This window comes from Oncorhynchus mykiss, chromosome 22 (genome assembly GCF_057628025.1).
Source record: "Oncorhynchus mykiss isolate SJ-2025 chromosome 22, ASM5762802v1, whole genome shotgun sequence".
Classification (NCBI taxonomy): Eukaryota; Metazoa; Chordata; class Actinopteri; order Salmoniformes; family Salmonidae; genus Oncorhynchus; species Oncorhynchus mykiss.
In genome coordinates, this window is record NC_143043.1 from 16,699,289 (window position 1) to 16,727,109 (window position 27,821).

Below are 27,821 nucleotides of genomic sequence, written 5' to 3' on the forward strand. Positions count from 1 at the left end.
GGAGGAAAACCTGGTTCCCATTTCAGCAGGTCAACCTAAAAACACAAGGCCAAATCTACACTGGAGTTGTCTACCAAGATGTTCTAAGTGAGTGAAAATGAGTGAAAGTCTATGGCGAGACTTGAAAATGGTTGTCTAGCAATGTTCAACGACCAATTTGACAGAGCTTGAAGAATTTTTAAAATGTATATATATATATATATATATATATTTATTTTTTTAAATAAAAAAATGGGCACAATCCAGGTGTGCAAATCTCTGAGACATACCCAGAAAGAGTCACACCTATTATCGCTGACAAAGTGATTTGAACATGTATCGACTCAGGTGTGAATACTTATGAAAATGAGATATTTCTGAATTTCATTTCCAATAATTAATTTTAAAATGTATTTAAATGAACTTTGTCATTGTGGGGTATTGTATGTAGATGGGTGGGGGGGAAATGATTTAATCCACTTTGAATTAAGGCTGTAACAACATGTGGAATAAGTCCAGGGATGAACACTTTCTGAAGGCACTGTATGAGCCCAAGCTTGAAAAATAAATGGGAAAAAATGAATTAAAATAATGATTGTGCCCTTTCACAGTACATACCCTACTGCATATTACGCACCAACTTGTCGATCACCAAACATTTAAAAAAACAACAACAATAAATCCTTGCTTTCCGATTTTTGGGGGTTTAACGCTGTTGGCAGTAGGTGCACTTGATTCAGCAGGCCTAGCGCCGGGAAGGCAAATTGTTCCCATTTTGAACCATTTCATGTATCGGAAAGTAGAACGCCGCATACCAGGCAGGACCAAATAGCTAATCAAGTGCACCTATAGGCCTACCGCTGACCAATCAGATAGCTCAGATCACCATGTCTGAACAGTTTCCTCGAGCCATAGAATGTAAAAACAAAAGAATAAGCCTAGAGCGCACAGCAAAGTTGATCAAATCAAAATCAAATCAAATGTTATGTCACATGCGCCAGATACAACAGGTGTAGGTAGACCTTACAGTGAAATGCTTAATACAACAGGTGTAGGTAGACCTTACAGTGAAATGCTTAATACAACAGGTGTAGGTAGACCTTACAGTGAAATGCTGAATACAACAGGTGTAGGTAGACCTTACAGTGAAATGCTGAATACAACAGGTGTAGGTAGACCTTACAGTGAAATGCTGAATACAACAGGTGTAGGTAGACCTTACAGTGAAATGCTGAATACAACAGGTGTAGGTAGACCTTACAGTGAAATGCTGAATACAACAGGTGTAGGTAGACCTTACAGTGAAATGCTGAATACAACAGGTGTAGGTAGACCTTACAGTGAAATGCTTAATACAACAGGTGTAGGTAGACCTTACAGTGAAATGCTTAATACAACAGGTGTAGGTAGACCTTACAGTGAAATGCTTACTCTACATGCCCTTAACCAACAATGCAGTTAAGAAAAATACCTACAAATAATATAAATAAAGTAACAAATAATTCAAGAGAAGCAGTAAAATAACAATAGCGAGGCTATATACAGGGGGTACCGGTACGGGGTCAATGCGCGGGGGTACAGGTTAGTCGAGGTAATAGATACATGTGGGCAGAGTTATTAAAGTGGCAGGTAGCCTAGTGGTTAGAGCGTTGGGCCAATCTGTCGTTCTGGCCCCGAATAAGGCAGTTAACCCTCTGTACCCCGGTAGGCCGTCATTGTAAATAAGAATTTGTTATTTAACCGACTTGCCTAGTTACATTTTTTTAAATGTAAAAAAAACAAATAGATAAGAGTAGGACTCAGAAAGTGATCTTCACCCTGAAAAGGTTGGCGACACCTGGTCTAGCCTACACTCTAAAATTAATCCAATTCTAGTAATCACCTTTTAGTGTGGACTGTATTTCTATGCATACTGGATAGACTGGTTACCTCATGCTACTGCTCTAAACTTTTTATCCATGAGTCTAGGAGAGAACGATATAGGTCTAGGCGATGCTGTTGGTTCATAGATTGTGCAGGGCATCCTACAATTATAGTTAATTTGTATTTGAATAGTCTAGTAAAAGGGATTTTTTTTATTTTCATAATTAATAGGCTGACAGTACCTATAGCTACAGAATATCTCACCACTGTGTGTTTCCATCTCCTCTCTCTCCTTCATTCCTTTCTCGAGCGAGCAAAGATAGGGGTTGGCAACAGTTTAATTAAATATGTTTCTTTGTGAAAACATGTTACCATCGATGTTCCCAAACAGATTTCACTTGGTTTCCCAAATTAAGCATTGGGTAGCTGCAGAAACAGGGTTAGAGAGCCCATGGCATAGAGTTTAGGTGAAATATGACATGTCGCGCAGCGAGAGACTGCATGCTCCTCAAACAGTGGTTGACGTGTGAAGTGAAATAATCGGAGTAGCCTACCTGGCATGAGTGAAATGCAACCTTAATTTGCTATTCGAGTGAATATGGATGACATGTCGTTATCCCTCTGCCCCTGTTCCTGCCCATTTGATAACGGGAAACTACACTGAACAATAATATAAAAACACAACATGTAAAGTGTTGGTCCCATATTTCATTAGCTTTTTTTTTTATACCAAAATCGCTGAACTTTACACACAAAAAGCTAATTTCTCTAAAATGTTGTGTACAAATTTCTTTACATCCCTATTAGTGAGCATTTGTCATTTGCACAGATAATCCATCCACCTGACAGGTGTGGCATATCAAAAAGCGGATTAAAAAGCATGATCATTACACAGGTGCACCTTGTGCTGGGGACAATAAAAGGCTACTAAAATGTGCAGTTTTGGCACACAGCACAATGCCACAGATGTCTCAAGTTGAGGTAGTGTGCGATTGGCATACTGACTGCAGGAATGTCCACCAGAGACATTTCCAGATAATTGAATGTTAATTTCTCTACCATAAGCTGCCTCCAATGTCGTCTTAGAAAATGTGGCTGTATGTCCAACCTCACAACCGCAAACAATGTGCAAGTAACCAGGCCAGCCCAGGACCTCCACATCCGCCTTCACCTGCGGGATCATCTAATAAAGCCCTTTTGGGGGAGGGGGCTAATTCTGATTGGCTGGACCTGGATCCCCAGTGGGTGGCCCCATGCCCACCCATGGATGCACAATCATGTGAAATTAGGGCCTAATTAACATATTTACATTTACTGATTTTCTTATACGAACTGTAACTCAGTAAAATCTTTGACATGTCACGTTTATATTTTTGTTCAGTATAATTTGACATATTAGTAAAGACAAGATTGAATTGAGAATAGTCTGATGGGTAAAAATATCATCACATAATGAGAGAACAGCAGATGCAGCCTGAGGCAAGGAGCAGAGCGCAAGCTTTTTTACTGATAGCCTATAGTCGCATCATGCAGCCCACATAAGTTTTGATTTCTAGGACATTCTAAGGTTTGAATCATTCACAACTAAAATGGACAAATAACTCAAAATCTAGCATATAGGACCCGTTTCAAAACTTTTATACTCAACATAACCAATGATATTTTATTCAGCTAAGTTCTATTGTATTGTTCTTACTATAAAATCATATAACACAAAATAAATGGTACAGTACCTATAAGCACAGCTCGTCTGTTAAATTAACAAACCTACAGAATGGCGCACAACCAGATAACATACAGTAGACCAACTCGTAGTGTTCTTCTGAAATACATTTTCTCTATACATCATGTTTCTTTAAACCTGCCTAAAATAAATGGGATTAATTGCAGATGTTTTCCAAAGCCGTCAGAGGCTTCGATGCGGCTTGTATGCGAGGAAGCCAGGAGATGCTAAACGTGTTTGTTAATTAGCTGTCAATTACTGTAAGACAGGCAGTCATTTGTATGACAATAACCGGCTGACAATATGTCATGACAGCCACAGTCCTAAATGTTACTCACGAATCACGATAATCCATTTTCTCAAGTGTATTTTTAACAAAGCTGAGATTTACTTTGAAGTCCAAAGCATAGGAATACAGATTAAATCAGTTACTGACACAGACGTGATGGCGTAGCGGGATGATCGGAATGCAATGAACCACGAGGTTGTGAGTTCAGATCCCAGGTCAGGACATGTTGAATAATAAATTAACATACACAATGTAGTCATGTATGTCAAAGTATTTTTCTAACATGTAAGTTGAAAACACTGACTGACGGGGACATCCTTACGACTCATTTTTGTTTGCAGGGATGCAATCTCGTGAAAATTATCCACATGTGAAACTTCATGTGAAAAATCACATTTTTAAAAATTTGATTTGACATGTAAAATGTGTTTTTCCCCCCCCGTAAGGGTAGCCTATTACACAGCGTACGTAGGGAGAAGACAGAGGGGAGTTTTTAATTTTTGGTCAGAAAAGACTGAAATTACCAGGAATATAAGCTAAAAATGAATTTAATTTAGGAAATCTGATCCCAAGTATTCCCACGAATAAAAAAAAGAGACGTGATCCTGTCTCAATGTAATCAAGGTAAGAAATCATTGTTATATTCAAATACAAATGTATTTCTGGGCTTAGTTGTTATTTGCAGTGAACAAATTATTATAATTTTGTTCCAGTCCACTCCGACAAACATCGACTCGTGGCAGAATTGAGTTGCCTTCTCCTTTGCCTGGAAACACAAAGTCTACATCGGGCAGAAATGAGTGTTTAAATCAGGACAGTATCCTCTACAAGCCAGAAGGTTGAATAAAATGATATTTTAACATACTTTACCGGCTGTCCATGTGGTTGGTCCTTTTGGCAGTAGGAATGTGAGACATATCCACAGGAAAGTAGAATTACATCAACTTTTCAAAGCTCTGGTAGTGCGTTCAGATTCCTATCACCTGAAGCATGCGCAGAACCATGTAAACATGCGCATGCGTCTCGCGCATATATTATCTTCTCTTTCTTTGGTTGTTTTTGTTCCCAGGCCTCAAAAGTGGTCTACTGACGTGGTTTAAGAATTGTTGTGTACATACATCCAATTTATTTTATATAAAAAAATATTTTGAAAAGTTTGATTTTGAGCATGAAAACCTGAAGAAAAAAAAAAGATAAACTAAGAAACCTGGAAAAACACAATTTACCAAAAGATAACAGATTACAGGTCCTTACAACTATAGAACATAGCTAACAAGAACAACCCCTTTCCCTTTCCCTTTCGGCAAAAGGTTGAATTTTTTCCCTCCAAACAATCCATGTAAATAATATTATCAAGTTAAAATGTAATTATTTGTGTATGGAGGATAGGTCATTATAGACTATAGGATACTTGCTCAGACCGCCTAGTTCTGTATGGAATGCAGGCACATTTTGGTCAGGTCACCAAAAATTTATGTCATCAACTGAAAAGGGGTTAGAGTTCGAAGTTAGTCTAGAACCCTGAGAAGAACATACTGGATTACATGCTGTGTAGAGGTCCAACTCTAGAGAAGGCCCAGACAGACAGTGGTGCATGGAGTGCAAACTGAGCGTGGAGCCAGAATATCCACATTTGATTAGCATTTACTGCCATCTAGTGGAAGAACCCATGAATGACCACATGTCCCTAAAATTAATATCGGGGACAATGGAGTACACCGATCAGCAGAAGAAAAGCCTGGAAGGTTGGTGCACTATGCATGAATCGCTCCGCCATTTCCTGGTTGATAAAAATCTAAGTTTGCCTATTTTTAGTTTGTTACAAAACAAGCATGCATAGTGTATAGAATCATTGTACCATCTAACCAAAACTATTGTATTTCAGCTGTTTGAAGCTGGTATACAAAAATGAAAGCAAAAGATGCCTTCTTAAATTGAGTTTTGCGAGGTATAGAAATAGAGCACATAGAACAGATATACCACATAGACTTGCTTTCAATGAGAATGACAGATATTTCTATGTGAATTTGGTCAGATTGCCTAAAAAGTTACATATTGCAGCTATAACTGCCAAAATATCTCCCCCTCTCCCCAACCCCCCACACTAGGCAGAGCCCAGTGTGAGAACCCCCTCCAAGCTAGCCTCATCAAAAACCAGGCATCCCTAATACGGGAAAGCCTGGAGAAGTTCATGGCAAATTCATGCGATTACACTAACAAGTATTTTAGTTAACTGTAACAACATGTAACTGGTCGTAATTGAAGTATGTAATTACAGAGGTATAACAATTAATGCTTGTTACCATGCTGGTTACAAATGGGCATGTTTCCACTAAATTCACCACCTTAGTGTTTCGCTTCTACTCAGCTGCATACAGTTACAGCTGTCACAAAAGGTTGTGATCCCTCGTGGATATGCTGGGTGTCTATGCTAAATAGGCTCTAATTACTTACCCTCGAATGTGCACTGTTCAAACTATGTCTCCACTCAGTGATGTTGCTAGCAATGGCCCCCAAAATAAAATAGTGTACCATTTGGGTTAACTTGGTTGAGCTGGTAAAAAAAAAAAGATCTGTAGCTCAACCTCACTGACTGGGATCTAATATGGGTGGCATACCAGATGTGGAAAAATACACTTTCAAAGCATAGTACATGTAATTGTTGCCTAGTACAATGTAATAACTAGTTGTTACACAGGATTTAGCTCATTAAAATTAAGTATATCTTGAGGGGTACTTACTTGTAACTAAATGTGGGCTTAAATAGTACATTACCCATCATGACAACCTGGTCCTCGTTTTAAAGCTTCCGGAAGTTTCATTTCACAATAAGGTACTGAAATGAAGTGAAACTTCCAGAATCTTTAAAAGGAGGGCCAGGTTGTCAGGATGGGTATAAAGCACACTTTAAGTACAAGTAAGTAACACAACAAGTCAAGTTACACATCATTTTAACTATCTAAATCCTGTGTAACACCTAGCGATTACATGTACTACGCATTGAAACTGTGTTTTTCCCTCATCTGGGATGACCAACGATGAGACAGCCTATAGGGAGGTGGTCAAAGACCTGACCATGTGGTACAAGGACAACAACCTCTCCCTCAATGTGATCAAGACAAAGGAGATGATTGTGGACTACAGGAAAAGGAGGACCGAACACGACAAAGCCTATTCCCCCTCAGGAGACTGAAAAGATTTGGCATGGGTCCTCAGATCCTCAAAAGGTTTTACAGCTGTACCACCGAGAGCATCCTGGTTGCATCACCGCCTGGTACAGCAACTGCTCGGCCTCCGACCGCAAGGCACTACAGAGTAGAGGTCGACCGATTAATCGGAATGGCCAATTAATTAGGGCTGATTTCAAGTTTTCCTAACAATCAGAAATCTGTATTTTTTTAATAATAATAATGTAACACCTTTTCAATGACGGCCTAGGAACGGTGGGTTAACTGCCTTGTTCAGGGGCAGAACGTTGTCAGCTCGGGGATTCAATTTTACGGTTAACTAGCCCAACGCTCTAACCACCTGCCTCTCATTGCACTCCACGAGGAGCCTGCCTGTTACGCGACTGCAGTAAGCCAAAGTAAATTGCTAGCTAGCATTAAACTTATCTTATAAAAAACAATCGCATAACCTTTTTTTTTCTTTTTTTTTGCCCTTTTTCTCCCCAATTTCGTGGTATCCAATTGTTGTAGTCTCATCGCTACTATCTTGTCTCATCGCTACAACTCGGGCTCGGGAGAGACAAAGGTTGAAAGTCATGCGTCATCCGAAACACAACCCAACCAAGCCGCACTGCTTCTTAACACAGTGCGCATCCAACCCGGAAGCCAGCCGCAACAATGTGTCGGAGGAAACACCGTGCACCTGGCAACCTTGGTTGGCGCGCACTGCTCCCGGCCCGCCACAGGAGTCGCTGGTGCGCGATGAGACAAGGATATCCCTACCAGCCAAGCCCTCTCTAACCCGGACAACGCTTGGCCAATTGTGCGTCGCCCCACGGACCTCCCGGTTGCGGCCGGTTACGACAGAGCCTGGGCGCAAACCCAGAGTCCCTGATGGCACAGCTGGCGCTGCAGTACAGCGCCCTTAACCACTGCACCACCCAGGAGGCCAATCAATCATAATCACTAGTTAACTACACGGTTGATGATATTAATAGTTTATCTAACGTGTCCTGCGTTGCATACAATCGATGCGGTGCATATTCGCGAAAAAGTACTGTCCTTGCTCCAATGTGTACCTAACCATAAACATCAATGCCTTTCTTAAAATCAATACACAGAAGTATATATTTTTAAACCTGCATATTTAGCTAAAAGAAATCCAGGTTAGTAGGCAATATTAACCAGGTGAAATTATGTCACTTCTCTTGCGTTCATTTCACGCAGAGTCAGGGTATATGCAACAGTTTGGGCCGCCTGGCTCGTTGCTAACTAATTTGCCAGAATTTTACGTAATTATGACATAACATTGAAGGTTGTGCAATGTAACAGGAATATTTAGACTTATGGATGCCATCCGTTAGAACATACAGAACGGTTCTGTATTTCACTGAAAGAATAAACGTCTTGTTTTCGAGATGATAGTTTCCAATTTGACCATATTAATGACCTAACGCTCATATTTTTGCGTGTTATTATGTTATAATTAAGTCTATGATTTGATAGAGCAGTCTGACTGAGCGCTGGTAGGCAGCAGCAGGCTCGTAAGCATTCATTCAAACAGCACTTTCGTGCATTTTGCCAGCAGCTCTTCCCTGTGCTTCAAGCATTGCCCTGTTTTTGACATCAAGCCCATCAACTCCCGAGATTTGGCTGGTGTAACCGATGTGAAATTGCTAGCTAGTTAGCGGGGTGCGCGCTAATAGCGTTTCAAACGTCACTCGCTCTGAGACTTGGAGTAGTTATTCCCCTTGCTCTGCATGGGTAACGCAGCTTCGAGCCCAGGTAGGGGCGAGGAGAGGGATGGAAGCTATACTGTTACACTGGCAATACTAAAGTGCCTATAAGAACATCCAATAGTCAGAGGTATGTGAAATACAAATGGTATAGAGAGAAATAGTCCTATAATTCCTATAAATACTACAACCTAAAACTTATTTCCTGGGAATATTGAAGACTTATGTTAAAAGGAACCACCAACTTTCATATGTTCTCATGTTCTGAGCAAGGAACTGAAACGTTAGCTTTCTTACATGGCACATATTGCACTTTTACTTTCTTCTCCAACACTTTGTTTTTGCATTATTTAAACCAAATTGAACGTGTTTCATTATTTATTTGAGGCTAAATTGATTTTATTGATTTATTATATTAAGTTAAAATAAGTGTTCATTCAGTATTGTTGTAATTGTCATTATTACAAATAAAAAATATTTGTAAAAAATTGGCAGATTAATCGGTATCAGATTTTTTGGTCCTCCAATAATCGGTATCAGCGTTGAAAAATCATAATCGGTCGACCTCTACTACAGAGAATAGTGCATACGGCTCATTATATCACTGGGGCCTGGCTTCCTGCAATCGAGTACCTCTATATCAGGCATCAGAGAAAAGGCCGTAAAATTGCCAAAGACTCCAGCCACTCTGGTCATAAACTGTTATCTCTGCTACCGCACGGCAAGCAGTACCAGAGCGCCAAGTCTAGGTCCAAAAGGATTCTTAACAGCTTCTACCCCCAAGCCATAAAACTCCAAAACAGCTAATCAAATGGCTACCGGTACAATTTGCATTGCCCCCCCCCACACACACACACACTTTGATGCTGCTGTTACTCTCTATTATCTATGCATAGTCACTTTACCTCTACCTACATTGTTCCCTAGCACATTCACTCTGTACCGGTACCCCCTGTATAGCCTCGCTACTGTTATTTTTACATTTTTATATATTCTTTATTTTTTTGTATTTTCTAGATTGTAGAATAGTGAAGACATCAAAACTATGAAATGACACTTATGGAATCATGTAGTAACCAAAAAAGTGTTAAACAAATCAAAATATATTTTACATTCTTCAAAGTAGCCACCCTTTGCCTTGATGACACTCTTGGCATTCTCTCAACCAGCTTCATGAGGAATGCTTTTCTAACAGTCTTGTAAAAATTCACAAATATGCTAAGCAGTCACAACTTCTACCGAGGGTAACTCTCCCTGTTTGGGCGGCGGTCGGCGTCGCCGGGCTACTAGCCGCCACCGATCCCGTTTTCCTGTTCTGTTTGTTTTGTCGTTTTTTTTCACACCTGGTTTCATTTGAGTTAATTTCTGTGTGTTGTCTGCTTAGTTTGTGCGGGACTAGTCTTCTATTGTGAGGTGCTCGGTTCGGTATTCCCGTTATTTGTTTTCACGGGTTCTGAAGTTTAATTAGTGTCGGAACGTTGTTTGTTCCTCCGTGCGTTTGCACAGGTTCTCTGTGGTCGAGGGCGTTGTACCTTTTGATTGTGCCATTCCTGTGTTGGTGGACTTTCTATAAAAAAAAACACGCTTCTCAGACATTCCCTGCTCTCCTGCGCCTGACTCCTACACCTACCACTTAGATGCACATTGTCACATAAGCACTTGTTTCCTTCACCTTGTGGTCCAACGTATCCCAAACTATCTCAATTGCATTGAGGTCGGGTGATTGTTGAGGCCAGGTCATCTGACGCAGCACTCCAGCACTCCCCTTCTTGGTCAAATGGCCCTTACACAGCCTGGAGGCGTGTTGGCTCATTGTCCTGTTGAAAAAAAAGATTATCGTCCCACTAAGATGGGATGGCATATCGCTGCAGAATGCTGTGGTAGCCATGCTGGTTAAGTGTGCCTTGAATTCTAAATAAATCACAGACAGTGTCACCAGCAAAGCACCCACTCACCACCTCCTCCATGCTTCATGGTGGGAACCACACATGCGGAGATCATCCATTCACCTACTCTGTATCTCACAACGATGTGGCGGTTGGAACCAAAAATCTCAAATTTGGACTCAGACTGAAGGACAGATTTCCACCGGTCTAATGTCCATTGCTCGTGTTTCTTGGCCTAAGCAAGTCTTCTTCTTATTGGTGTCCTTTAGTAGTGGTTTCTTTGCAGCAATTCGACCACAAAGGCCTGATTCACACAGTCCCCTCTGAACAGTTGATGTTAAGATGTGTCTGTTACTTGAACTCTGAAGCATTTATTTGGGCTGCAATTTCTGGGGCTGGTAACTAACTTATTCTCTGGGTCTTCTATTCCTGTGGCGGTCCTCATGAGAACCAGTTTCAGCATAGCATTTGATAGTTTTTACGACTGCACTTGAAGAAACATTCAAGGTTCCTGAAATTTTCCAGATCGACTGACCATGTCTTAAAGTAATGATGGACTATTGTTTCTTTCTGCTTATTTGAGCTGCTCTTGCCATAATATGGACTTCTTTAACAAAAATAGGGCTATCGTCTGTATACCACCCTTACATTGTCCCAACACAACTGATTGGCTGAAATAAATTCCAGAAATTAACTTTTAACAAGGCACACCTGTTCATTGAAATGCATTTAAGGTGAGTACCTCATGAAGCTAGTAGAGAGAATTTCAAGAGTGTGGCAAAGCTTTCATCAAGGCAAAGGGTGGCTACTTTGAAGAATCTCAAATATCAAATATATTTTGATTTTTTAACACTTTTTTGGTTACTACATGTTATTTCACAGTTTTGATGTCTTCACTATTATTCTACAATGTAGAAAATAGTACAAATAAAGAAAAGCCCTGGTACTTTTGACTGGTACTGTGTGTAATATATATTTATATATTTTAACAAACAACATTCTTCTGTGGGAATTTCAGTACTTCAGCATAACGTTTTCTAGGGATGCATGATAATATCGGTGAACATATCGGAATCGGACGATATTAGCTAAAAATGCCAACATCGGTATCGGCCCGATGTGAAAAACCAATGTCAAAGCAAATGTGCATACCTATATAACGTAATGACGCCATGTAAAAATTTGTGCTACACGTGCAACACAGCATCCCTAAACTACCCCACAATGTCTGCAGTGTGGATCGAGCAGTCAATAAGTCGAGCAGTCATTTGAAATTTCAGCGAGACAACTCAAAGGAGGAATCCATTAAAGCCAAGATAAAGGAATTCAATGCCCTTGACAATCAACTGTTCTCTGTCATGGGTGATGTTGGCTTTCGCCGACTGGTCGAGCACCGGTACACACTACCAAGTGCGCCATTTGTCAGATGTTGCCCTACTGGAGTTACACAGTAATAGCGTCACTGGTAATATCTTCATGACATAAATTCGCTGGAACGCCGTTTGGGTCTTTGCGTGTCAAAAAAGATAGTTGCACTGTCAAAGTTGTACAAAAAAGTCTGCAAACAAGCAAACACTGACAACGAACAATGTGTTTCCAATACCGCGTTGGTAATAAAGCATAATTTGTTCGACCGCAACTTCTGGGGTAGCTAGCTTTAGCTTGGTACCTAGCTAAAAGCAATACAACCAGCCTGAAAACATTGACTAGTAGAAACTGCAGTCATTTTCATTATTCTTAGCAATGATTTAGGAGTCCTTGTGAGTAAGTATTAACTAGGTTGACAATTATTGTTCTCCTATTGAAATTGAACTTCAGTTCATGAAAATAAATAACTAGCCAGATACTTAACCCCGTTGCCCAAAGCTAACGTTAAAAGCTGCCAGCTACCTTCATCATGCTAGTGAGGCTCGACCGAACTGGGTTATGTTTTGTGAAGCTAGCCACAATAAGGATTAGGCACAATAGTGGAATTCGCGGTTTGCCTTCAAAATAAAAGTATGTCATTTACAATGATGCAAATGAATACAAACATTAGAATTATGCCATATTTTTATTTTGAAGGCCAACTTCAAAGTCCACTACTGTAGCTAGCTTCACATAGATGGGTCCAACCACCATTAATGAAATAAGAACCATCTTATAAATTAGGGTTAGTTTAGATGGATGACACCTAGCTATATGGTTAGCTAGCTAACTACAGCTCCTGAAACAGATTGTCATTTTGCTATGTTTTTGGGGAAGAACATTGTTTGCATCCATGAGCTAGCTAGCCTTTTTTATGACCAGCAATGTAGGTGTGCGAGACAACTTCACCAGCATCACAGCATACGTATCAATGAATAGTTGTGACATATGAAATACAAGTGATTGTGTAATCAATGTGTAATAACTACATTTAAAAAAATGTATGAACGCATTAAATCATTATGTGACATGCAGTCATATTCAGATCCTGATCGGTCAACAAGCATATTTGACACGTCAAATAGTGTATCTTTTTTGACACGCAAAGTCCCAAACGGCTTTCCATAGAAATCCAGGTTGAGAATGAAACAACTGAAGAAATTAACAACAAAACAGCAAGTAAGTGAAATAAATAGGTTTTAATTATGTTTTACTGGTAATGGGGACATACGTAAATGCCAACAAAATATTTTTGGGGTCAGTGTGGTGTGTGTGTGTGTGTGTGTGTATGTAACCTTTATTTAACTAGGCAAGTCAGTTAAGAACAAATTCTTATTTACAATGACGGCCTTCAAACCCAGACGACGCTGGGCCAATTGTGCGCCGCCCTATGGGACTCCGAATCACGGCCAGATGTGATAGAGTCTGGATTCGAACAAGGGACTATAGTGTCTTAGACCGCTGCGTCCATGTCTGTGTTAACTATTTAACTGTACTAGAATGCTTAAAAGGCCACAAAAATGTTAAATATCGATTATCTGTCTCATTTTTTGGGGGGGGGGCAAGAAAAACATCGGATATCGGCCAAAAACGTCATATCAGTGCATCACTAAAGTTTTCTGCAGGTTTATATATTATGCCTAGCTCATGCAGCCCCTTGATGATGTGACGCCTGAGGCAAATGCCTCTTCTGCCTAATGGGAAGTCCGCCAGTGCCTCTCTACACGTCTCATGCTTCTGCAAAACTCTCCCTCTTTCTCTCACTTCCTCCTCTCCTCCCTCAACCCTATTATCCCGCCTACTCCCCCCCCCCACCCACCCTCTCTCTCCTCACCTGTCATGGGGTCAAACAGCTGATTGGCCTCCAGGTCAGTGAAGGTGCTGAAGCAGCAGGGGCAGCGGAACGACGCCCGGTTGGTGGAGTCCCTTTCATCCGTCTCGATGCGCCGCCGCATGTGATCCAGCTTGTACTTGACCACATTGACCAGCAGGCGGTAGTTGATGAAGTAGTAGTTGTGACGCGTGGTCTTGCCGTCGGGAGCCGTCTCCACCCGCATGCGGCACTTGACGAACTTGTCGCCCTTGAGCGTATTGAGCACCGAGCGCAGCTGCTTTCGGTCAAACTTGAGCAGCTCCAGCATGTCCTCCTCGCGGACGCAGGGGTTGCGGATAAGAACATCCAGAGCCAGGGCATGCTCCACCCCGTAGAAGCCCCGCACTACCTGCTTGGCCAGGCGCTTCAGCGAAGCAGGGACCTCTGTTAATAATTCTGGCTCTGACATCTTCTATATGGATGTCCTATGGGGTAGCAGACTGGTAGAGAGAGTGGCTTACGCAATAAGTAAAGGCTACAATAGATAGCCTGAAAAGTGTCTGTGAGTGGTTGGATAGGAGGGTGTGTAAACTTCAGGCAGAAAGGAGAGGATCTTGAGGGGGAGAAACCCCAGCAAGGGGTCAAGGGGGTCCTTCTCTGTGGTGGGATCTGCAACAAAGGAGCACTGTTTATACAATCTGGTATTGAAACTTAGACATCACCATCCATCAGTAGGATTACTATATAACTAAGGAACTCTTTGTTAAAAACATGTGTTCATCCAACGTGGACGGGGTGGAAATGTGGTTAGCTAGCTTGTAAGTCATAACAGTTAGTCAAACATATCTAAATGAGAGATGAACCGGCTGTAATGCAGAACCTATATGGTTAGCCAAAATATTATTTAGCAAACGATACTTTTTGTTGTTAGCTAATACTCGCGAATGGAAACGGAATGAATAGAAATCAAACTGGCTAGCTAGCAACTATGCTAACAGTAGCTAGCTCAGTTTACAGTTAGCTACATCACGGGTTAGCGCAATACAATTGATCTCTGTGAGAATAAACGAGCTAGCTAGCTTAACTACAACACATGTATGAAATACAGAAAATCCGACACTCACTCAATTGCATGTGTTCTCTTGCAATAACTTGAAAGCTTGTGGATGATCTGCTTCGTACTTTTCTCTACATTTTTCGCCGTGGAAATGTTTTCTATTCCGATTGGCTGTACGTCATGCTGTACTTTAACAGCCAATCAACGCAACACTATTTTGATTGACGTTCACAATTTCCAATGTTGTTGTTATAAATGTGGATAGTTATAAATGGAAACTGTTCTCCTACACCAATCAGAGAACAAGTGTTATTCTTTGGGCTGGAACTTGACTGTTTACTTCCAGGACAAAAATTAAATGGCGTCTCTTGACAGAGTGAAGGTGCTAGTTTTGGGTGATTCAGGTTGGTATCCTATTAATTTATGTCTCACTAATCGTATTGTCTTTTGTAAATGTTGTCTTTCGACATGGTTTGGTCAAATATAATGCTTATCTAAAACATTAATGTCCCCCTTGTCCCTATCCGTGGTAACTAACGTTAGCTGGTTAAGCTAGACATATAGCTAATGTTTGCTAACTACATATAGTAGTTATTTAGAAAACCTTCTAAGTCTAATCTTATTTTCTAATCTCTGCTGATGGCTTCCCTTGATGCACTTAAAAATATACCTAGATATGAGAAGTGAACTTAACTATGTGCTTGAAAAAAATACTGGATTTGTCTCACTAGCTATAATTATTTTGTCATGACAGGTGTTGGGAAGTCTTCACTCGTTCATCTGCTGTGTCAGAACCAAGTGTTGGGAAATCCATCATGGACTGTAGGCTGCTCCGTGGATGTACGGGTAGGAAAGGACTGCAGTAGAAAATTAGCCAACTGGCTTAAACCGGCACTTTTACTGAAATGTTGATTAATGTGCACTGTCCCCTCTAAAGAATAAACTCAAACTCAACTCTGGTTGCTTTTTCTTGGTTACTTTAGTCCATTAATTGACTCAGTCACATTCTAAGTCACATTGACTCAGTCACATTCTAAGGTTATTCTAAGAGTTGGTTTTACAGGTCCACGACTACAAGGAGGGCACTCCAGAGGAGAAGACCTATTACATTGAATTATGGGATGTTGGCGGCTCTGTGGGCAGTACCAGCAGTCTGAAAAGCACCAGAGCCGTTTTCTACAACTCTGTCAATGGTAAAGCTGCAGCACTGACTGGCTCTGTCAGTCACCACATGAGAAAAATGATAACCTGTATAGATCTGTAATGACACATAATTGTATCCTTACAGGTATTGTGTTAGTTCACGACCTAACGAACAAGAAATCCTCCCAGAATCTGTATCGCTGGTCCCTAGAAGCCTTGAACAAAGACTCCTCCCCAACGGGGGTAATCGTCTCAAATGGGCAAGTATCTTCTACTGCTGGAATCAAATAGCTTACCTCAATTTAATACATTTTAAATCTTGTTAAATAGAAGTTGCTATCCTGCATAGGCACTTGGAGAAAGTGTATGTACTTCCTGAAAGTCTTATCTTGAATGTCTTGCCTGAATACTTCCAGTGATTATGACAGAGAACAGTTTGCTGACAGCTCTGTGCCTTTGCTCCTGATCGGCACCAAGTTTGACCAGATCCCAGAGAACAAGAGGAATGATGTTCTCACCAGGACAGCTTTCCTGTCTGAAGACTTCAATGCGGAGGAGATCAACCTGGTAGGTGAAGCCTCACCTCAACTATCCTTCTAGGCCTCTATAGATTCTGAGCAACCCATTACTCGGTCAAAAAGAACCTTATTTGCTGCAGCAATGTGCTTTTGCTAACAATAAAAGCCCAATGTATGGGCAGTAGGCACACATCATTAATATCGTAACAGCTATTGAATAGGCTACAGGTAGTGCCTTGAGGCTTGGGGTTTAGGTCATGTTTTTTCCTCGATTCTCATGACAGGATTGCACCAACCAAAGATACTTTGCTGCAGGCACGTCCAACGCTGTGAAGTTGAGCAGATTCTTTGACAAGGTGAAATGTTCAGAAGCAGATGCTTCTTCTTACATATTTTAACCCCCTTAATACAGTGCCTTCAGAAAGTATTCAGATCCCTTGACTTTTTCCACATTTTGTTACGTTACAGCCTTATTCTAAAATGGATTAAATGAATTCAAATCTACACAATAGACTGTAATGACAGAGTAAACAGGTTTTTATAAATTTGTGTAAATTTATAACAAATAAAAACCAGAAATACCTTATTTACGTAAATATTCAGACCCTTTGCTATGAGACTCAAAATTGAACTCCGGTGCATCCTGTTTCCATTGATCATCCTTGAGATGTTTCTATAACATTGGAGTCCACTTGTGGTAAATTAAATTGATTGGACATGATTTGGAAAGGCAAACACCTGTCTAAATAATAAAATCAAGCCATGAGGTTGAAGGAATTCTCCGTAGAGCTCCGAGACAGGATTGTGTCGAGGCACAGATCTGGGGAAGGGTACCAAAAATGACTGCAGCATTGAAGGTCCCTAAGAACACTGTGTCCTCCATTCTTAAATGGGAGAAGTTTGGAACCACCAAGACGCTTAGAGCTGGCTACCTGACCAAACTGAGCAACCGGGGGAGAAGGGCCTTGGTCAAGGAGGTGACCCAATGGTCACTCTGACAGAGCTCCAGAGTTCCTCTGTGAAGATGGGAGAACCTTCCAGAAGGACAATCAGGCCTTTATGGTAGTGGCCAGACGGAAGCCACTCGGTAAAAGGCACATGACAAAGGACTCGCAGACCATGAGAAACAAGATTCTCTGGTCTGATGAAACCCAAATTGAACTCTTTGGCCTGAATGCCAAGCATCCCGTCTGGAGGAAACCTGGCACCATCTTTACGGTCAAGCATGGTGATGGCAGCATCATGATGTGGGGATGTTTTTCAGATGCAGGGACTGGGAGACTAGTCCGGATCGAGGCAAATATGAATGGTGCTAAGTACAGAGAATCCTTGATGAAAACCTGCTCCAGAGCACTCAGGACTAGGGCGAAGTTTCACCTTCCGACAGGACAACATCTCTGGAGAGACCTGAAAGTAGCTGTGCAGCGACGCTCCACCCCCCATCCAGCCTGACAGAGCTTGAGAGGATCTGCAAAGAAAAATGGGACAAACTCCCCAAATACAGGTGTGCCAAGCTTGTAGCGTCATACCCTAGAAGACGAGGCATTAATATCTACCACAAAGGTGCTAAAACAAAGTACTGAGTAAATGGTATGAATAGTTATGTAAATGTGCTATTTCTGTTTTTTATTTTTAATAATTTTGCAAAATATTCTGAACCTGTTTTTGCTTTGTCATTATGGGATATTCTGTGTAGATTGAGGGGGGGAAACAATTTAATTAATTTTAGAATTAGGCTGTAACCTAATAATGTGAAAAGCCAAGGGGTCTGAATACTTTCCGAAGGCACTGGATACTGTTCTTTCTATACAAGAGTGCATGAGCATGTACAAAAAAACATAACTTGTCTTTTATTTTAGGTTGTAGAGAAGAGATACTTCACCAGAGACCCTAGTCAAGTAAGTGATGGTCTATGTATCCATAATGAACATGAAACACTGCTCTGGTTTTTCCCATTTTGAAACCAGTACTTTATCAGCTCTGAAACATAAAACCATCTCTCCTCCTCTCCAGATGACAGGTTTCACAGAGAGGAAACGCTTCAACTTCAAAAGCGTTCACTACGACTGAGAGGTGGACAGTGCTGGGGCCTCTGGTTTCAACCTGATTCAGTGCAGTCTCTCACTCAATAAGTGAACCTTGTCTTGTCTTTTTTTCTTTCTTTAAAAAAAATCTCGGTTAAAGGCCCAGTGCAGTCAAAAATGTGAATTTTCTGGGTTTTATATATATATTTTTCACACTGAGGTTGAAATAATATTGTGATAATTTCCTTTTAGTGTAAGAGCTGTTTGAAAACACTGAGTGAAATCTCAGCTTGTTGTGGTGGGATGTTTTGGCCTGGTGACATATACATTAGTTAATAAACCAATAAGAACGCTCCAAACCTCTCTGTCAATAATAGCTAGTTTTCTCCTCCCCACTCAGACCACTCCCAGACAGTCCTAGCACAATTCTTGATTTAGAAATAGCTTCTTAACCTCTGCAACAGTAACATCCATATCCATTAGGCTAGAGGACAGTATTCCGCACTTGGCCCTGTCCTGTGTGTTTGTATGTATAGTACAGGAGAAGGCAAAGTGTGGAATGCTGTTCTGGCCTAATGGATATGGTCCTACTAGAAAAGCTATTGTTCCAGAGGTTGCCAATTTCAAACAATCACATTTGTTACCCAGAAATAATTGAGAGAAACTGCTGCAGTGGACCTATAACACTGTGGTCAAACCCACTTGGCACTTATTGCTAGAGTAGGGGTCTTAACCCCATTGTCCTGGATAAATTCTCAACCTGGCCCCATTTCCATCATGGCCACCTAATCGTCCCCCTCATTCCTCATTGGCATATACAGTGAGCTCCATAGGTATTGGGACGGTGACACTTGTTGTTTTGGTTCTACTCCAGTACTTTGGATGTGAAAAGGATACAATGACTGAGGTTAAAGTCCAGACTGTCAGCTTCAATTTGAGGGTATTTTCATCCATATTGGGTGAACCTTTTAGATATTATAGCACTTTTTCGACTGTCCCTCCATTTTAGGGAACCAAAAGTCATTGGGACAAATTCACTTGTGTATTAAAGTAGTAAAAAGTGTAGTATTTGGTCCCATATTCATAGCACGCAATGACGACATCAAGTGTGTGACTCTATAAATTTATTGGATGCATTTGCTGTTTGTTTGGATTGTTTAAGATTATTTTTGTGCCTAATAGAAATTAATGGTGAATCATGTATTGTCATTTGAGTCACTTATTGTAAATAAGAATATAATATGTTTCTAAACACTTATACATTAATGTGGATGCTAACATGATTACGGATAGTCCTGGATGAATCCTGAGTAATGATGAGCGTGAAAGTCTTGGTTAGCATGTCTTGGGGTTCTGATATTTGTGCATCTAACTTTCTCACTCATTATTCACGATTCATTCAGGAGTACCCATATTATGACATAGTAAGGATGGGTTTCAATTTATTTTCCAATATGAATTGTTATAAGAAGAACATAGAATTCTGAATACAAATGTAACACGTTGACAAAATGAATCCAGGACTGACGGTATTTTCTGGGTGTAAGCATGGGATGTGGTATCTTGTATGGGTCATAATACCTAGTCTTATACCTTTTTGGCTAGGACACCATCCTTAGTGCTTGTTGATATTCTGTCTAGGAGTTTGGCCACTGGGGAAATCATAGTCTATAAGAAAACAACTGAGGGTAAGAGCACAAGGTGCGTTTGCAACCCTGCTGTAAACTATGGCCGTGTGCTATGAATCACCATTTCAAATGTGCAGGAACAGATATTAGATTACATCACCTTTTATTCATTTTGTTCAAGTCACTCGGCACCAAAAAAAAAAAAAAAAAAAACGGTTTACATAATTCTGTCAGGTTCAGTCGAACAACAATGTACACAATCATAGGTGTCTCTGGGTAAAAGCCATGATTTTAAAGTGTAGAGAATGTGTCCTAGGAACCGATAGGCAGATGGTCAGTCCATTGATGTGCCCGCCCACTGGGCATAGACGTCAGTTCAACGTCAAGATTTGATTTACATTTGAGTCTTGCATTTTCCTCAATTACGCTTAAGGTTAGGATTTGGGGAGAGGAACTTCACCCTGGAGCGGAGGATGTATTCTATGATTTCCTGCTTCGCTAGCAACCACCCAGGACACCAATCTTAGCCGGTTGCAAAGCCTTCGTAGGCGGCTTGTTGGTGGCCTCGCATTTGCGGCTTGCAGTCTTGTCATGGCAAGCCACCTATTGAAAATGGTTGTGTGTTGATCCTTTGATGGCATGTTGCTGATTTATTTGCCTACCCCTGCTGTAGGGGTGTCATTATTTTAGAGGGGACACAAAGTTAGGGTCAGTGATGGAAAAAGTACTCAATTGTTGTACTTGAGTAAAAGTATAGATGCATTAATAGAAAACGATAAAGTGAAAGTCTCCTAGTAAAATACTACTTGAGTAAAAATATTTGGTTTTAAATATATTTAAGCATCAAAAGTAAATGTAATTGCTAAAATATACTTAAGTATCAAAAGTATAAATCATTTCACATTCCTTATATTAAGCAAACCAGACGGAACAATTTTCTTGTTTTTTTTAAATTGATGGATAGCCAGGGGAACACTTAGGCAATACTTTACAAATGAAGCATTTGTGTTTAGTGAGTCTGCCAGATCAGATGCAGTAGGGATGACCAGGGATGTTCTCTGTTTAGTGAGTCTGTCAGATCAGATGCAGTAGGGATGACCAGGGATGTTCCTTGTTTAGTGAGTCTGCCAGATCAGATGCAGTAGGGATGACCAGGGATGTTCTCTGTTTAGCGAGTCTGCCAGATCAGATGCAGTAGGGATGACCAGGGATGTTCTCTGTTTAGTGAGTATGCCAGATCAGAATCAGTAGGGATGACCAGGGATGTTCTCATGATCAGTGCTAGAATTAGACCATTTTCCTTATGAAATGTGACGAGTACTTTTGGGTGTCAGGGAAAATGTAGGGAGTAAAAAGTACACTTATTTAGGAATGTAGTGGAGTATAAGTAAATGTTGTCAAAAATATAAATAGTAAAGTAATGATACCCAAAAAAACTACTTAAGTAGTATTTTAAAGTATTTTTACTATGCAGACACACAGTACACACCCATTATTTTAGAGGGTGGTCTGAAGCGGTGTTGTGGAATTTTGCATTTTTTTAACTTTTATTTATATTTGTTATTTTACCAGGTAAGTTGACTGAGAACACATTCTCATTTGCCGCAACAACCTGGGGAATAGTTACAGGGGAGAGGAGGGATTAATGAGCCAATTGTAAACTGGAGATTATTAGGTGACCATGATGGTTTGAGGGCCAGATTGGGAATTTAGCCAGGACACCGGGGTTAACAGCCCTACGATAAGTGCCATAGGATCTTTAATGACCTCAGAGTCAGGACACCCGTTTAACGTCCCATCCGAAAGACGGCACCCTACACAGGGCAGTGTCCCCAATCACTGCCCTGGGGCATTGGGATATTTTTTTTAGACCAGAGGAAAGAACCTCCTACTGGCCCTCCAACACCACTTCCAGCAGCATCTGGTCTCCCATCCAGGAACTGACCAGGACCAACCCTGCTTAGCTTCAGAAGCAAGCCAGCAGTGGTATGCAGGGTGGTAATGCTGCTGGTAAACACCTGAAGCCTTTTCCTGCAATCTAGATACATAATCGGTATTCCTAATTCTATGTCAAAATGTATATTTTTCTGCATTGGTTATCTAAGCATACCTCTTTACCTGTTCAGTTGCCATTTTAATGAGGGTGTCATTCTGTTGTAAATCACACATCTCAATATACTGCACTAACATGCCTAGGATATTACATCCAAATTTCATCACAGTACATGGGATCATAACACATCATCAATACGGGCACATATCATGGCATCATAATTAATACACATGTGCCAATATTACATGTAAACCAAGTATATTTCTGCATATCTAAACATACCTGTTGAACTGTCTGTATCCTCCTGACTGGTAGTTCGTACATGAGTGATATTCAGTGCATTTAGTAATCGCTTGTTTTTCTAAAGTCTAGCAACCTTGTCATCAGTCATGCCAGCTAAAATAGACAAGCTACTCTAACTTGATTGATACCCTGAAATGGCTTGCTAGATGGTTAGGTTCTCAATCTCCCAACTTCCTATCTACAGTATCTGGCTAGCTAAAGCCAACTTCATAAAATTGCTAGGTGGCTAGTATTACAGAGAAACAAAACATTTGTTTTATTTATTCATCAGGAAGGGATCAATGGACTACATAGCTTTATCAAATTCATTTAAAACATACCTTCGGCGAGTCCTGCCCATCACCGATAGCTAAAATCACATCAAACACTTTGCTGCTCTACATTCTCTCTCTCCTCCACTGACGATAATGTTTGCATGCACTAGACTAGAGTGTGTTCTTCTTTACGATTTGGGTGGCGAATCTTATCCAACTTTTAGAGATGCATACACTGCCACCTACTGTACTGGTGTGTGTGAGACCATTCACGGCCTACCAACATTAAATTCAGTGACACAAAATCTCAATTGAATCCATTATAAATGTAGGTTGCAATACAACAAAATGTGGGAAAGGTCAATGGCTGTGAGTACTTTCTGAAGGCACAGTAGCTTTATTCTCATTATGTATACAGTTGAAGTCAGAAATTTACATACACCTTAGCCAAATACATTTAAACTCAGTTTTCACAATTCCTGACAATGAATCCTATTAAAAATTCTCTGTCTTAACTCAGTTAGGATCACCACTTTATTGTAAGAATGTGAAATGTCAGAATAATACTGGAGAGAATGATTTATTTCAGCTTTTATTTCTTTCATCACATTCCCGGTGGGTCAGAAGTTTACATACACTCAATTAGTATTTGGTAGCATTGCCTTTAAATGGTTTAACTTGGGTCAAACATTTCGGGTAGCCTTCCACAAGCTTCCAACAATAAATTGGGTGAATTTTGGCCCATTCCTCCTGACAGAGCTGGTGTAACTGAGTCACGTTTGTAGGCCTCCTTGCTCGCACACGTTTTTTCAGTTCTGCTCACACATTTTCTATAGGATTGAGGTCAGAGCTTTGTGATGGCCACTCCAATACCTTGACTTTCTTGTTCTTAAGCCATTTTGCCACAACTTTGGAAGTATGCTTGGGGTCATTGTTCATTTGGAAAACCCATTTGCGACCAAGCTTTAACCTCCTGACTGATGTCTCGAGATGTTGCTTCAATATGTCCACATAATTTTCCTGCCTCATGATGCCATCTATTTTGTGAAGTGCACCAGTCCCTCCTGCAGCAAAGCACCCCCACAACATGATGCTGCCACCCCTGTGCTTCACGGTTGGGATGGTGTTCTTCGGCTTACAAGCCTTTCCCTTTTTCCTCCAAACATAATGATGGTCATTATGGCCAAACAGTTCTATTTTTGTTTTTTCAGATCAGAGGACATTTCTCCAAAAAGTATGATCTTTGTCCCCATGTGCAGTTGCAAACCGCAGTCTGCCTTTTTTATGGTGGTTTTGGAGCAGTGGCTTCTTCCTTGCTGAGCGGCATTTCAGGTAATGTCGATATAGGACTTATTTTACTGTGGATAGAGATAATTTTGTACCGGTTTCCTCCAGCATCTACACAGGGTTCTTTGTTGTTGTTCTGGGACTGATTTGCACTTTTCGCACCAAAGTACGTTGATCTCTAGGAGACAGAACGCATCTCCTTCCTGAGCGGTATGACGGTTGTGTGGTCCCATGGTGTTTATACTTGCGTATTATTGTTGGTACAGATGAACGTGGTACCTTCAGGCGTTTAGAAATTGCTCCCAAGGATGAACCAGACTTGTGGAGGTCTACAATTTATTTTCTGAGGTTGTGGCTGATTTCTTTTGATTTTCTCATGATGTCAAGCAAAGAGGCACTGAGTTTGATGGTAGGCCTTGAAATACATCCACAGGTACACCTCCAATTGGCTAAAATGATGTCAATTAGCCTATCAGAAGCTTCTAAAGCCATGACATAATTTTCTGGAATTTTCCAAGCTGTTTAAATACACAGTCAACTTAGTGTATGTAAACTTCTGACCCACTGGAATTGTGATACAGTGATACAGTGATACAGTCTGAAATCAATAGTTGGAAAAAATACTTGTGTCATGCACAAAGTAGATGTCCTAACCTACTTGCCAAAACTATAGTTTGTTAACAAGAAATTTGTGGAGTGGTTGAAAAATGAGTTTTAATGTGTTTAAAATGTATGTAATCCCGAATTCAACTGTATACAAGGAATGCTAGAACAGAACACATCACCAGGGCATTACTTTTTTACTTCCAACACATTTTAAAAGTTCAACAAGTTTCATTTTTCTGTATTTATCTGTATATGTATGTATGTATGCATGTATGTATATTTTTTACTGTTCTAGGGATGCAATTATTGTTTGGATAACCTTATTTACTATTATGTATTGATTTTTGTTCACTCTTTATGCGATGCGCACTGCTGAGAGAAGAATTCTCACTGAATTATCACAGTGAATTATTATAACGTTTGTTTGTGTGTCAATTAATCCCAAAAAGGATGGGTTGCCAACTAGCAATTGGACACAAAACATGTTTTAAATATATTAATTCAGTTCAAACTCTTAATGAAATCCTGAGAGCATTTCAAAATAATAGGTGCACTATCAAGTTACCTAATCACACACTAAATATTGTGAGAATATCCAGAGAGGATGTCATTAAGAGGCCATTGAGAGGACTACCAAAGGACACAGCAAAACGCATCAATCACTTTTTGACAGCAACCGTCTACTAGATTCTCTCTAACAGTGTAGGTTAGCATTTTGGGGGGTATGATATATATAGTGCCTTTAGAAGGTATTCACACCCTTTGACCTTTTCCACATGTTGTGTTACATGTTGGGATAATGGATTTAATTGTAATTTTTTTGTCAATGATCTAAACAAAATACTCGTATCAAAGGTTGAAGGAAAATTCTAACAATTGTAAAACATTTCTGAAAAATGTAACACCAATACAAAACATTAAGAACACCTCTTCCTTCCATGACCAGGTGAATCCAGGTGAAAGCTAGGAAGGAAATGATGCCAACAGAGAGGGCTGCCGTGCTTCTATCACTTATGAAACTTTGCAGTATTTTGTTTTTTTTATGTATTATTTCTTACAATATTAGCCCAGATTTTTTTGTGCTTTTGCATACAGATACAGCGGGGAAGAACTACTGGATATCAGAGCGGTGGTAACTCACCAGGCCTACCAGCATTATGAACAGGAATGCAACTTTCCCGAAATGGAACCTTTGTTTGCACCCCCAGAGCAATTGAACTGATTCCAGAGGCCGACCAAAAACACTGCTGGTGGAGAAGAGGTACTCGGAGTGGTCTTCTAGTCCGACTTAGTAGGTGCGCATACCACCCACCGCTTCTGAGTATATTACTCGCTAATGTTCTGCCTCTGGATAATAAAGTTGACGAGCTCAGGACGAGGATTTCTTTCCAGAGAGACATCAGGGATTGTAACATACTCTGTTTCACGGAAACATGGCTCTCTCGGGATAAACTATCTGAGTCCGTCCAGTCAGTAGGATTCTCAGTTCATCGCGCAGATAGGAATAAATATCTCTCCGGGAAGAAGAAGGGCGGGGGTGTATGTTTCATGATTAACGACTCATGGTGTGATTGGGATAACATACAGGAACTCAAGTCCTTTTGTTCACCCAACCTAGAATACCTCACAATCAAATGCTGACCGTATAATCTCCCAAGAGAATTCTCTTAGTAGTCAAAGCCGTGTATACCCCCCTCAAGCCGATATCACTATGGCCCTCAACAAACTTCACTGGACTTTATGCAAACTGGAAACCATATATCCTGAGTCCGCATTTATTGTAGCTGTGGATTTTAACAACTTGGAGAAAAAGGCTGCCGAAGTTCTATCAACACATTGACTGTAGTACTCGAGCTGTTAAAACACTCGACCACTGCTACTCCAACTTCCAGGATGCCTACAAGACCCCATCCCCCGTCATCCTTTCGGCAAATCGGTGACCACGACTCAATTTTGCTCCTCCCTTCCTATAGGCAGAAACTCAAACAGTGCTAAGGACTATTCAACGCTGGTCTGACCAATCAGAATCCACGCTTCAAGATTGTTTTGATCACGCGGACTGGCATATGTTAGCCTCTGATAATAACATTGACGAATATACTGATACGGTGACTGAGTTTATCAGGAAGTGTAGGAGATGTTAGGAGATGTTGTACCCACTGTGACTATTAAGGTATCTTTACTTTTACTCAAGTATGACATTTGGGGACTTTTTCCACCGCTGCTGCTAAGTAACAGGAGTGTAATGCTCGATAACAGAAGTGTAGTGCTAGGTGACAGGAGTGTAAGGCTAGGTGACAGGAGTGTAATGCTAGGTGACAGGAGTGTAATGCTAGGTAACAGGAGTGTAATGCTCGATAACAGAAGTGTAGTGCTAGGTGACAGGAGTGTAATGCTCGATAACAGAAGTGTAGTGCTAGGTGACAGGAGTGTAAGGCTAGGTGACAGGAGTGTAATGCTAGGTGACAGGAGTGTAATGCTAGGTAACAGGAGTGTAGTGCTAGGTGGCAGGAGTGCAGTGCTAGGTGATAGGTGGGCACGTACGATATGACACAGGTTTCAGTGGAGCAGAAGAAGTCACACCACACACAACAATTAAACACACACATTTAGCCCTAACACACAGGGTCAAACGTCCATATACATGTAGCCAACTATGGTCATGCATGCACACACCATGTGCAAACACACACACACACACACACACACACACACACACACACTGACACACACAGACCTGAGGATGAGAGCACAGGTAGTCTGTCCCAGGACATATTCAGGAGCCACTTCTCCAAACTCTCATGGCACACACCTCACAAGGATTTCCTCTCTGCAAAGGATGTAACAGCAAGAATAGGAAGACATTAGTAACACAACAATGCTGAGTTTGCTTACACTATTTATTTTACTTTTATTTTATTTAACTAGGCAGGTCAGCTAAGAACAAATTCTTATTTATAATGGCAGCCTACTCCGGCCAAACCCGGACGACGCTGGGCCAATTGTGCTCTGCCCTATGGAACTCCCAATCACGGCCAGATGTGATACAGCCAGTCATCGAACCAGGGACTGTAGTGACGCCTCT

The 27,821-nt window shown here is 40.8% G+C and overlaps 2 protein-coding genes and 1 long non-coding RNA gene across 6 annotated transcripts in view; 1 reads left to right on the plus strand and 2 right to left on the minus strand.

Annotated features, from left to right (window-relative positions):
* The window catches only part of gtf2e1 (general transcription factor IIE subunit 1), a 45,772-nt gene extending 30,660 nt beyond the window's left edge, over positions 1 to 15,112 (minus strand). Inside the window, exons 1-2 of the mRNA XM_036958795.2 lie at positions 14,988 to 15,112; positions 13,885 to 14,532 (exon numbers count right to left, since the gene is read on the minus strand). Coding sequence (XP_036814690.1) covers positions 13,885 to 14,332 — 448 coding nt within the window. The 5' untranslated portion in view covers positions 14,333 to 14,532; positions 14,988 to 15,112. The remainder of the gene's footprint in view (positions 1 to 13,884; positions 14,533 to 14,987) is intronic.
* rabl3 (RAB, member of RAS oncogene family-like 3) lies at positions 14,177 to 19,806 on the plus strand. Of its 4 annotated transcripts, none has more exons than XM_021579002.3 (9): positions 14,177 to 14,564; positions 15,267 to 15,324; positions 15,675 to 15,766; positions 15,984 to 16,113; positions 16,209 to 16,323; positions 16,480 to 16,630; positions 16,866 to 16,937; positions 18,441 to 18,479; positions 18,595 to 19,806. In XM_021579002.3, exons 2-9 carry the CDS (start codon positions 15,279 to 15,281, stop codon positions 18,649 to 18,651), a joined length of 702 nt encoding a protein of 233 aa, XP_021434677.1. In that variant the 5' UTR covers positions 14,177 to 14,564; positions 15,267 to 15,278; the 3' UTR covers positions 18,652 to 19,806. The 4 variants fall into 4 exon arrangements, with proteins under 4 accessions (XP_021434677.1, XP_090071726.1, XP_021434678.1 ...); XM_090215600.1 differs by having other exon boundaries at positions 14,439 to 14,564; positions 15,675 to 15,760; XM_021579003.3 differs by lacking the exon at positions 14,177 to 14,564 and having other exon boundaries at positions 15,197 to 15,324; positions 15,675 to 15,760.
* A 1,361-nt stretch (positions 19,807 to 21,167) lies between these two features.
* Positions 21,168 to 23,023, minus strand: LOC149972815 (uncharacterized). The gene is made up of 2 exons (XR_016490541.1): positions 22,910 to 23,023; positions 21,168 to 21,450 (listed from the first exon to the last, which is right to left on the minus strand). It is a non-coding gene; the product is annotated as an uncharacterized LOC149972815 (long non-coding RNA).
* Between the last annotated feature and the right edge of the window lie 4,798 nt (positions 23,024 to 27,821).